The sequence below is a fragment of the Pan paniscus genome, chromosome 5, assembly GCF_029289425.2.
Source record: "Pan paniscus chromosome 5, NHGRI_mPanPan1-v2.0_pri, whole genome shotgun sequence".
NCBI classification, from domain to species: domain Eukaryota; kingdom Metazoa; phylum Chordata; class Mammalia; order Primates; family Hominidae; genus Pan; species Pan paniscus.
Window position 1 is genome coordinate 39288381 of NC_073254.2, and position 11801 is coordinate 39300181.

Here is an 11801-nt window from a genome sequence, read left to right on the forward strand (position 1 = left end):
TGGTCCAAGAAGGATCCCGCCTATCAGCTAAGAAAGGAAGGATGTTTGCCATTTATGCAGATCCTTGAGTTAAAAAAAAAAAAAAAATCTCTCAAGGGAAATCGGAACCCCAGGTCTGCTTGGTAGAATCCAAAGTCTACCTTCATAATGTGGGAGCACAGCTGAAGAAACTAATGAAAAAACTGGCTGAGCCCTAGGTAGAAGCATTGCAAAATCTGTCTAGAGGGATACTTCCCAACACAGAGCACATAGAACTCCACCAGAAAAGCAACTCCCACTGAAGACAAGTCACCTTTAAAATATGTAATACATACTAGGGAGCAAACCAATATAAAGGAGAGGTGGCAGATGAAACAAACAGAAGCAAGAACTGAAAGTAAAAGAGTATCAAAGAGACAGTAAAAAATAAGTATGTTTGAAGTGGTAAAAGAGACTAAAGTAGGGAGAGGAGACAAAAATCATAATAAAATAACAAGATAGTAAGATTTTTTAAGGGTATAGTTTAAAATACCTATATCAAAAGTTGTGTGATTAGAAATAAAGCTATTGAATTTTAAAATCCAGTGACCTCAAATGGGAGCTATATCTGTGGAAATAACCCAAAATGCAATTCAAGGAAATAAAAAATTGGAAAATGCAAACAAATAAGAATTGTAAAGTAATAAATGGTCCAACAGACATCTCCTGATGGCTTCAAAAGGAAATAATAAAAAGAATTAGAAAGAGGCAGCCGGGCGTGGTGGCTCAAGCCTGTAATCCCAGCAATTTGGGAGGTTGAGGTGGGCAGAACACAAGGTCAGGAGATCGAGACCATCCTGGCTAACATGGTGAAAACCTGTCTCTACTAAAAATACAAAAAATTAACCAGGCGTGGTAGCGGGTGCCTGTAGTCCCAGCTACTCGGGAGGCTGAGACAGGAGAATGGCGTGAACCTGGGAGGCAGAGCTTGCAGTGAGCTGAGATTGTGCCACTGCACTCCAGCCTGGGCAACAGTGCCAGACTCCGTCTCAAAAAAAAAAAAAAAAAAAAGAATTAGAGGCAAGATGTGAAGGGATCAGTTGTAAGATGAATACATACCAGGGATCTAAGGTACAGCATGGTAATTATAGTTAACAATCCTGTATTGTATACTTGAAATTTGTTAAGAGAGTAGATCTTAAATATTCCTATCAAACACAAACAAACAAAGAAACAGTCAATAAATAAATAGATGAGGTGATGGATAGGTTCATTACCTGGTTTGTGGTAGTCATTTCACAATGTACACAAATATCAAAACATCACATCTTTCCTGGTAAATACAGCCAATTTTTATTTGTCAATTATACCTTCGAAAAGCTATGTAAAGAGATAATGGCAAACAATTTTCTAGAATTGATGAAAGAAAAAAAAATCCTTATATCCAGAGAGTACAAGAAGTTCTGAGATGGCTTAAAGTAAATCTACTCCTATATTCACTGAAATCAAACTGTAGAACAACAAAGACAAAGAGTAGATCCTATAAGGAGCCGGAGACAAAAGACAGACGATCTTAAAAGGTAAAATCATCAGACTGACAGCAATATTTTCATTGGTAAGAATAGATGCTAGGAAATAATGGAAATAAAATCTAGAAAGTACAGAGGAACAAAAACTGCCAACCTAGAACTTTATACTCACTGTTAGCACTCAAGAGTAATAATAAAATAAAGGTTCTTTTAAGATAAAGACTGAGTTTACTATGCATATATTCTTACTAAAAGAGTTACTATATGACATTTGGGGCTGGATGAAACTTTTAAAAAAAGAGTTATCATAAGAAAAGCTGGCTGGACGCGGTGGCTCACGCCTGTAATCCTAACACTTTGGGAGGCCAAGGCGGGCAGATCACGAGGTCAGGAGTTTCAAACCAGCCTGGCCAACATAGTGAAACCCCATTTCTACTAAAAATACAAAAATTAGCCAGGTGTGGTGGCACGTGCCTATAGTCCCAGCTACTCGGGAGGCTGAGGCAGAAGAATCGCTTAAACCTGGGAGGCGGAGTTGCAGTGAGCCGAGACCACATCATTTCACTCCAGTCTGGGTGACACAGTGAGACTCCATCTCAAAAAAAAAAAAAGAAAAAAAAGTGCTGAACAGCAAGGATGAAAGAAGCATTGGTAAGCAAGAAACTGGCTAGCATGTTGGTAAATAATAATAAAATATAATTCAAACTAAAATGTCAAATAATAATAAAGTGAAAGATGACAGAGAGGGAAACTGACGTTAAAGTATAGTAAGGTCATATAGTTTTAGAGAACAAAAACATTTATTAACTTTAGATTTTTGTGAGGAGAAAGGCTGCAATTTTTTTTTATTGATACATAATAGTTGTATATATTTTGAGGGTATTTTGGTACATGCATACAATGTATAATGTTACTAACTTTCAATTTTTTAAAGTAAATATGCATGTTAAAAATAAAACAGTCCCTTCTCTATAGAAGCTTCTACTATCCAGGAACAGGATAAGTGATGTTAAAAGGCATGCCCAGTGAGCAAGAATGCCATCAGGGAAGGAGAGATGAGATGAGGGCATTAGGGAAGCCTTCAACAACATGATGTTTAAGCTCTATCCTTAGAAATTAGCCATTTGTTGAAAAAATGCAATCCAGTCTGTGGGGACTGACTGTACATAAAAGGCATGGACTCTTGGAAGAGTTGGCATATTTTGAGTGGTTCCATATGGGTGTAATGTAGAACAGGTGTGGGTTATGATGAGATAAGATGAAAAGGTAGACCAAGAAGAAATGTTAAAGAACTATATAGGTAACATTAAGAGATCTGCGCTTTATTTAGTAGGTGGTGGGGGCATATCGAAGATATTTTTTAAATTTTTTCATTGTGGTAAAATATATATAACATAACATTTACCATTTTAACCTTTTTTTTTTTTTTTTGAGACAGGGTCTTGTTCTGTTGCCCAGGCTGGAATACAGTGGTGCAATCATAGTTCACTGCAGCCTCAACCTCCTGGGCTCAAATGATCCTCCCACCTCAGCCTCCCGAATAGCTGGGATGACAGGCACATACCACCAAGCCCGGCTAATTTTTGTATTTTTTTGTAGAGACGAGGTTTCACCATGTTGCCCAGACTGATCTCAACCTCCTGGGCTCAAGTCATCTGCCCGCCTCAGCCTCCCAAACTGCCGGAATTACAGGCATGAGCCACTGCACCTGGCCCATTTTAACCATTTTTAAATACACAATTTAGCAGCAACCATCATCACTATCTATCTCCACAACTTTTTCATCATCTCAAACTGAAACTCTGTACCCATTAAACAATAACACCCCATTCCCACCTACTCCCAGTTCCTGGTAACCCTTATTCTTGTTTCTACAAATTTGACTACACTGAATAGTTCACGTAAGTAGGATCATACAATGTTATTTGTGTCCAGCTTATTTCACTTAGCGTAATGCCTTCAAGGTTCATCCATGTTGCAGCATGTATCAAAATTTCCTTCCTTTTTAAGGCTGAGTAACATTCTATTGTGTATATTTAACATATTTTGTTTATCCACATATCCATCAATGGACACAACATTTAAAATTTATAACCAGGGGAGTAATGTGTTCATGTAACTGCTTTAGAAAGGTAACCCTAGAAGGAGATTAAAGGATACCACTTGCGAACCAAAAGATGAACCTGTTTCCAGAAAGTGCAAATGGTCAAACAGGTGGAAGAAGTCTAGTAAAATGAAGTCAGAAATGTCTCTAAGTTTGGGAAAAGCAGTTGTAGTATAGTAGGGGATAGGAAACATTGAAGACTAGTTAACGTAGTTAGCATGCTCAGAAACACATATCTGCATGGGAAGACCTTTCCTATACTACAATAAATTTTGAACATTTGGCACCTATGTTTAAGACAAAGAGGTTGAAGACACCAAATTAACAAAATATTTTAGCCTTTTAAGAAATACAAATATACTGAGAGAGATGGTAAAAACAGTTTTCTTCAAAATGAGACATCTTAGGCCTTGTATGGTGGCTGATGACTGTAATCCCAGCACTTTGGGAGGCGGAGGTGAGCAGGTCACTTGCGCCCAGGAGTTCAAAACCAGTCGGGGCAACATGGCAAGATCTTGTCTCTATAAAAACTATAACAATTAGTTGGGCTTGGTGGTATGCGCCTGTAGTCTCAGTTACTCAGGAGGCTGAGGTGGGAGGAGGCAGAGGCTGCAGTGAGCCAAGATCGTGGCACTGTACTTCAGCCTGGGTGACAGAGCAAGACCGTGTCAGAAAGAGAAGGGGAGGGGAGGGGAGAGAAGGGGAGGGGAGGGGAGGGGAGGGGAGGAAGGAGAGAGAGAAAGAAGAAAGGAAGGGAAGGGAAGGGAAAGAAGGAAGGAAGGAAGGAGAAGGGAGGGGAAGGGGAAGGAGGGAGGGAGGGAAGTAAGGGAAAGAAAGAAAGAGAAAGAAAGAGAGAGAAAGAAGGAAAGGAAGGAAGGAAAGAAAGAGAAAGAAAAAAAGAAAAGAAAGAAAGGGAAGGAAGGAAGGAGGGAGAGAGAGAAAGAAAGAAAGAAAGAGAAAGAAGAAAAGAAAAGAAAGACATTTTAAACGGTTATTTTGAAAAAATTTTGAAGGTAACTCTGTTACAATGATTACAAGACAGTGCAGCTACACATCATGTACTTCATCTTAATGATGAAAACAAAAGATGGTAAGGTATGCTGACATAATCACAATCTTAGAATAACAGGATTGTGATCCTGGGAAGGGACAGCCCATACTTCCCCATCATCACATGAATAAACATCCTATCAACTGTAATGCTTAAAATGTATGGGTGTTATGGGTGGCAATGCTGGAGTTAATCTACCCTCCATGCTTATATTCTGATGCTTAATAGCATGGAATGACCCCAACTTTGAAAATTCATTTTTAGGTCTGAATTATCCTCTTATTCAAGCTACATTGCTTAAATTAAATAGATGCTTACTATAATCCTTTGCTGCATTTTTTTTTTTTTAATTAGAGTCTTGCTCTGTGGCCCAGGCTGGAGTGCAGTGGGGCAATCTGGGCTCACCGCAACCTCCGCCTCCCGGAGTTCAAGTGATTCGCCTGCCTCAGCTGGGATTACAGGCGCCCACCACTATGCCTGGCTAATTTTTGTATTTTTAGTAGAGATGGGGTTTCACCATGTTGGCCAGGCTGGTCTCGAACTCCTGACCTCAGGTGATCCGTCCATTTCGGACTCCCAAAGTGCTGGGATTATAGTCATGAGCCACCGCGTTCCCAGCCTCCTTTGCTTTTTTGAACTTAAGGAAAAGAATGACCAGCAAGTTGGCAGGCAGGATAATTCTACAATATTATTTAGAAGGAAAAATAACTAAAACTTGAACACTATTATCTTTACCTACTGGTGTCATTTAAGCAGCTCTACTTTAAAACTTAAACACCTACTGTTAAAAGACCCTGCAAAATGATGATGCCAGATGTTACTCTGGCTCAACCATTTTTATTGTTTAATACAAATAAAAGAGAAAATATTTTCTCATTATTGAATTCACATGAATAGTGTCTAAAGGTACAGATTTTTAAAGACAAATAGAAAAATAACCTATACTATTCGGGTAATGGGTACACTAAAAGCCCAGACTTTGACACTACACAATATATCCACATAACAAAACTGCACTTGTACACTCTAAATCTATAAAAAAAAATTTTTTAAAACAAATAGAAAAATAACCTACCAATTATTCTAGGCCTACTAAAGCAAAGCTCCTTCCTTGCGGGTATTAAGCTACCAGAATACTAAATTGACATGATTTTATGATTTTGATTATTATATTTATTATTGTTGCTGTTATAAAGGTGCTGCAAGGAAAAATTTATGCATTTTATGATGATTTGATATCATAAATCAGAACAAGCTTTGGACATGTCAAAATAAATCTATTTTTTAGTACCAAATTATTTTTAAGGTATGAAAAATATTTCCTGAAAAAGAACACATCTCAAAAATAACAACTTTTATTGAAGCGTTACTATTAAAACATGCCAGGCAATGAGCAAAGATCTCTTAAGCATATTATTGTATTTAATTCTTACAGGAATTTCATTAAGTAGGTCCCATTGTTATCTCTATTTTACAGGTGAGGAAACTGAGCCTTAGAGGGTTTAGAGAATTTGCCAAATGTGAGACAGCCACTAAGTGGCAGAGCCACGCCCGAACCCACACCCTCTGACCTGGCAATCTGCAGCACTCCGTTCCAGAAACGGGCATACCTGGCTCTACATACAGCAGTGCCTCAATAACATAGTTTCATTCAACGTTGGTGACAAAAAAATTCCTGGCCAGGGCCACTGTCTATGTGGAGTCTGCTCATTCTCCTCATGTCTGCGTGGGTTTTCTCTGGGCTTCGGTTTCCTTCACATCCCAAAGCTGTGCATATGTCTACATGGTCCCCGTCTGAGTGAGTGGGTGTGTCTGTGAAAGTGCACCCTGTGATGGGATAGCTTCCTGGACAGGGGAGAGGGGGGGTTCCCACTCTGAACCAGAGAGACTCTGGCTACCCATGACCTTGAACTGTAATAATTGGGTAAATAATGATCTTGTTTTTACTAATCCTTCTTAACTGTATGTATAGATCCCATTTATTTCTATGTTTAATATTAGAAGTGTTGTGGTCTTTATTTAGAAGTTTGGTGATTTTTTTATGACCAGAAATATGCTGTAGGAACTTAACTCTTGTTTATATCAATTAGCCTGTGGTAAAACTGGTTTCCTTATACCTCGTTGTGCTTAAAGGTTCAGTTTCCAAGAACGTATCAAGAATGTTAAGTGAGGACTTACTGTATTTATTTAAAGAGAATGCTTCCTATCTGTTGGCTAGGGAAAAAAAAAGTCAAGAAAATTTAACAGCAACTCTATTCTTTTACATTCATACATTACCAAAGCTCTCTTTTGGCTATTTTTAATTCATAAAGATTTTGGCTGAATTATTTTCATTATTTTGAAACAAAAATTAAGTTCTTGCCTCGGCATTTTGCATTACAAATGCAAATGCATTACAAATGGTTAATACAAGTAAATCAGAGTACTTAGGTAATATGTTTACATTTCCCTTTTTCAAATTATAGAGGAATTCACCTTTCTCTGTGACTCCTACGTCTATAACTGAACTGACATCTCCAGTTTTCCTCATCTGAATTAAAAATAATACTAAAAAAAGCACAAAATAAAAGTTTACATTTGGCATAACTTTAGTAGTCTCTACAATTGTGGTCTTCTTATAATAAACAAATTGAAGCATTCGGAAAGTGAGCATGTATTTCAGGAATAAAGAAATAAATACCAACATTTACTTCCAAAATTCTTGTGTGTGGCGGGGAACATTGTCTACAATTTATTTTTTCTGTTACTATCAAAAACATCATTCAACTTTTCAATTCAAGCACTGGAAAAAACACTAACATTTAACCGACAAACAAAAATGTTTTGATGAACAAACCAGCAATAAAAGTGTACATGAGTATGTATATCATATTTTTCCTCCTTGTATTTAATTAACAAATGACCTTAAGATGATAACTCTCAAAATTTCAGGTTTATCCTCCTGATTAATTTGTGACATTTCTTGGAGGGAATTCAAAGGGAAGAAGAGAAAGGTTTTAAGCTTCAGGTTATGGTAAGGAACAGAGACAAAATGCATTTAGCAAATAATAGGAAAGATCACATAAATAGTTCTGAATGAAGTTTAAAGAAAACCGATTCCTTACTTCTAAAAAAAAATGCAATTCGTGAGGTTGGGAAAAGACACTCAAATTTCCCCGACTCCACCCTACTAGTCAACAATCAGTGCAGCAATCAAAAAATGCCCTTTCCTGAATGCCCAGAAGAATCTTAAGAAACTCACCTTCTGAACTCAGGGCGTCTCGATTCTACTTTTGTTGGGTATTGGCCTGCCTACTGGCTGCCCTCTTTCCTATTTCTCGGCCAGGCGGGCTGGGAAGTAGACCGTACCTGGGGTCACTGCTGGCGACACTGAAGCTCGCCCCATGCGTTGCTGCTGGCCCTGAGCATCACTCGCCGTCCCACTTGTTCCTCCTCGTCGTCATCGCAGGTCTTACACACACACGTTCCCACCCTCGCGCGCGCACCTGCTGTTAAGAGGTACAGCCCCACCCCAGCAAAATCCTCGCTTCCTCTTCACCGGGACGTAGCCCCAGAGGAGCGAATCTGGACCAAGCCCAAGACAGGCTGAAGCTACTGCTGCGCTCTCACCTCCGGCAGTGACAGCGAGCGCGGCCGCCGCTCTGCGCGGGGCCAGCCAGGCCCGCCGAGGGCAGCACAGGTGGAGCAAGGTTGCACCCCCGGGGGATCCCCGCCCACCGCCCGCGGCAGCTTCTGCAGACTCGGGGAAAGCGCGCGCCAGTGATTCAGCGCCTTTCCGCCGCCGCGGTTACCACGGCGACGCGCGCGCACGCGCACACACGCCCTCAGGGATGTGGGGCGCGGCAGCCGCCCCTGCCCAGCCCCCCTGCCCAGCTCCCCGGTTGCGCTCTAAGTACCCGCACCGGGGCGACACACTCCCACCCCGCAGGGGACCAGGCAAAAGTCTTTCGTGAACCTGAGCGGCCTTCATACCCTACCTGCTTTCCTTCACCAAGCCCTTCCCTGTCACCGTGGCCCTAAACAGTCTCGGGGATGAACACTCCTTCCAAATAAACACCCGGGCCAGGGTGGCTCAAGGGAGCCGTGGGTGCACTGCCTGGGTCAAACACCCTTCGCGAATGTGTCCCCCAGCTTGTCCCCAGCTTGTGTCACCCCAGCTACACAAGTTCCATTCTTCCAGTGGGAGTCTCTTTGGCCCCTACTCTGTAATTATCTTTCTATTTTGAGCAGGTGCTTTCTGACTGAGACTGGGAACCTGTGCTAGGAGGGGCTCCCATCACCTCCAGGCCTTGCGGGTTAACTGGATGCCCAGTATAGTTTGACATTTGCATCTTGAGGAACGTGATAATCTAAACCACAGAAAACTTGGGTGGAAGACTCTTGCATTTTTACTGTTTTAATAAAGATGCGAAAGCATCTAGGGATAATATCATGAGCAGAAAAGGTAGTCAGGGCATTCCTCGCACATCTCATCACTAGGAGGTATAGTGCAGTGCTTAGGGCTGAGTCACACACTCTTGATGAATAAGCTTCCTGGCTACTCGTATTTACCGAAGATCCTTAGACAAGTTACATAATCTAGATAAATCTGTTTCCTCAATTATAAAATGAAGATAATAGCATTCATATAGGATGATTCTGGGAATCAAGATAATGCACATTTAAAGAGTAAAAACCAGCTGGGTGCGGTGGCTCACGCCTGTAATCCTAGCACTTTGGCAGGCCGAGGCGGGCGGATCACGAGGTCAGGAGATCGAGACCATCCTGGCTAACACGGTGAAACCCTGTCTCTACTAAAAATACGAAAAATTAACCGGGCGTGGTGGCCCGCGCCTGTAGTTCCAGCTACTTGAGAGGCTGGGGCAGGAGAATCGCTTGAACCCAGGAGGCGGAGGTTGCAGTGAGCCGAGATCGTGCCAGTGCACTCCAGCCTGGGCGACAGAGCAAGACTCCGTCTCAAAATAAATAAATAAATAAATAAATAAATAAATAAATAAATAAAAACTAAAGAGTAAAAACCTGTCCAGGACTCAAAGAGTGAAAATCAGCTTGGACTTGGAAAAGTTAGTACTGCCAATGATCAATGATCAGGCTGAGAGGACAAATACAAAGTCAGAAGCAAAATTAACAGTCAATGTTGTTTCCTCTGAAGTCACGCAGCAGGTACAAAACAACACAACTCCTTGTGTTCCATTTTTGAATGACTACTACTTTCTACCTTTGCTTTACTATTCCCACCCATAACTGGGGATACCCAATTGCTAAACTCCCTTCACCTCCTGACAGCACCCAATCCCTCATTAATCCCCCTTTCTCTCAATCTGCCTCAGAAACAGCAACCAACTGGATCCCAGCCCTGATTCCAAGACTCTCCCTGGAATCCTTTAATAGGAAGCCAAATCTTTACAAAAGACACTTCCTCCTTTCTCTGCTCACATGGCATTCCACAGGTACTCTTTCAATGCATCAAGCCAATGAATCTGATTTTGTCCCCAACGATCCTTGGCTGATTAGCCTTTAAAGAAACATACTTTTAGCACATACACACACACACAGGCTTGGCCCAGAATGTTTAACTATACCATCTTTTTAACTCAGAGACACTGTAATGAATATCTATTTTCATTTTTAATGAATATATCTATTTTGGTATTGTATGAAAATGTTAGTCTCCTTCTTTAGGACACAGATGTGAGGCTACTACCTTTCACTTCTTTTCAGCATTCAATGGACATCCATTGAGCTCCTACTATATGCCAGACACTGCAAGAGGTAGTAAGGATAAAATGATGTATCCTTAGTATAATTTACTTTGTCTGCTCTTGCTTATGCTTTTGGTTGGGACATTTGTACAATAAAAGATAACTTATTTTGAGGGTGGGTAAAACTGAGGTTTAGGAAGGTTAAAGTACATTCCACATCAGTGGTAAAAATGGTGCTTAACGTAATGACAGTGCTGCCTCATTGAAATACAAGACTTTAGGCCACGTACAGTGGCTCATGCCTATAATCCCAGCACTTTGTGGGCGAGGCAGGAGGATTGAGTGAGCCCCGGAGTTCGAGGCCAGCCTGGGCAACATAGCAAGATCCTCTCTGTACAAAAAACAAAAACAAATAAAAAGTAGCTGGGTGTGTGGTGCACACCTGTAATCCCAGCTACCCAAGAGTCTGAGGCGAGAGGATCACTTGTGCCCAGGAGGTTGAGACTGAAAAAACAAAAACAAACAAACAAAAACCCCAGAAGATTCTATGTTGGAATTTCACTAAGCAGGAAGGTAAGGCAAGCAAAGCTACTACACTGGAAAAACTTTGAAAAATTCCAAGTAAAAAATTCAAGATATAGCAAATTAGTAGGTTAATTCATTGATAACTATTGCTCATGAAAGCAGATTAAAAGTGGTTTTTTTTGAGACAGTCTTGCTCTGTTGCCTAGGCTGGAGTGCAGTGGCATGATCTCGGCTCACTGCAACCTCCGCCTCCCAGGGTCAAGCGATTCTCCTGCCTCAGCCTCCTGAGTAGCTTGGATTACAGGCACGTGTCCCCACGCCTGGCTAATTTTTTTGTGTTTTTAGTAGAGATGGGGTTTCACCATGTTGGTCAGGCTGGTCTCGAACTCCTGACCTCATGATCCGCCTGTCTCGGCCTCCCAAAGTGCTGGGATTACAGGCGTGAGCCACCACACCTGGCCTAAAAGTGGTTTGTTTCTATACACTTCATTTATAATTTTTTAGATTTTGTCATACGCAGTATACAAGAAGGTATTTCATGTAGATGCTGTGACTTATATAAAGGAAATGAAACGTCCATGGTTTTAAAAGAATTTGACAATTATTTATTTATTTTTGAGACAGAGTTTCACTCTTCTCGCCCAGGCTGGAGTGTAATGGCAAGATCACGGCTCACTGCAACCTCCGCCTCCCAGGTTCAAGCGATTCTCCTGCTTCAGCCTCCTGAGTAGCTGGGATTACAGGTGCCTGCCACCACGCCTGGCTAATTTTTGTATTTTTAGTAGAGATGGGGTTTCACCATGTTGGCTAGACTAGTCTTGAACTCCTGACCTCAGGTGATCCACCTGCCTCGGCCTCCCAAAGTGCTGGGATTACAGGCATGAGCCACTGCACCCAGCCGATAATCCTTTATTTAATCTAGTATACTACAC

General features: G+C 41.2%; 1 protein-coding gene across 5 annotated transcripts in view; it reads right to left on the reverse strand.

Annotated features, from left to right (window-relative positions):
• KIAA0319 (KIAA0319 ortholog) overlaps positions 1 to 8441 on the reverse strand; it is a 101966-nt gene extending 93525 nt beyond the window's left edge. For 3 of the 5 annotated variants that reach the window (XM_034961547.3, XM_003823197.5, XM_055113223.2), the window contains exon 1: positions 7991 to 8441. In XM_034961547.3, coding sequence (XP_034817438.2) covers positions 7991 to 8027 — 37 coding nt within the window. In that variant the 5' untranslated portion in view covers positions 8028 to 8441. Of the gene's footprint in view, positions 1 to 7883 lie in introns of all 5 variants that reach the window. The other 2 variants (XM_003823198.5, XM_034961543.3) reach the window with 1 other exon arrangement.
• Between the last annotated feature and the right edge of the window lie 3360 nt (positions 8442 to 11801).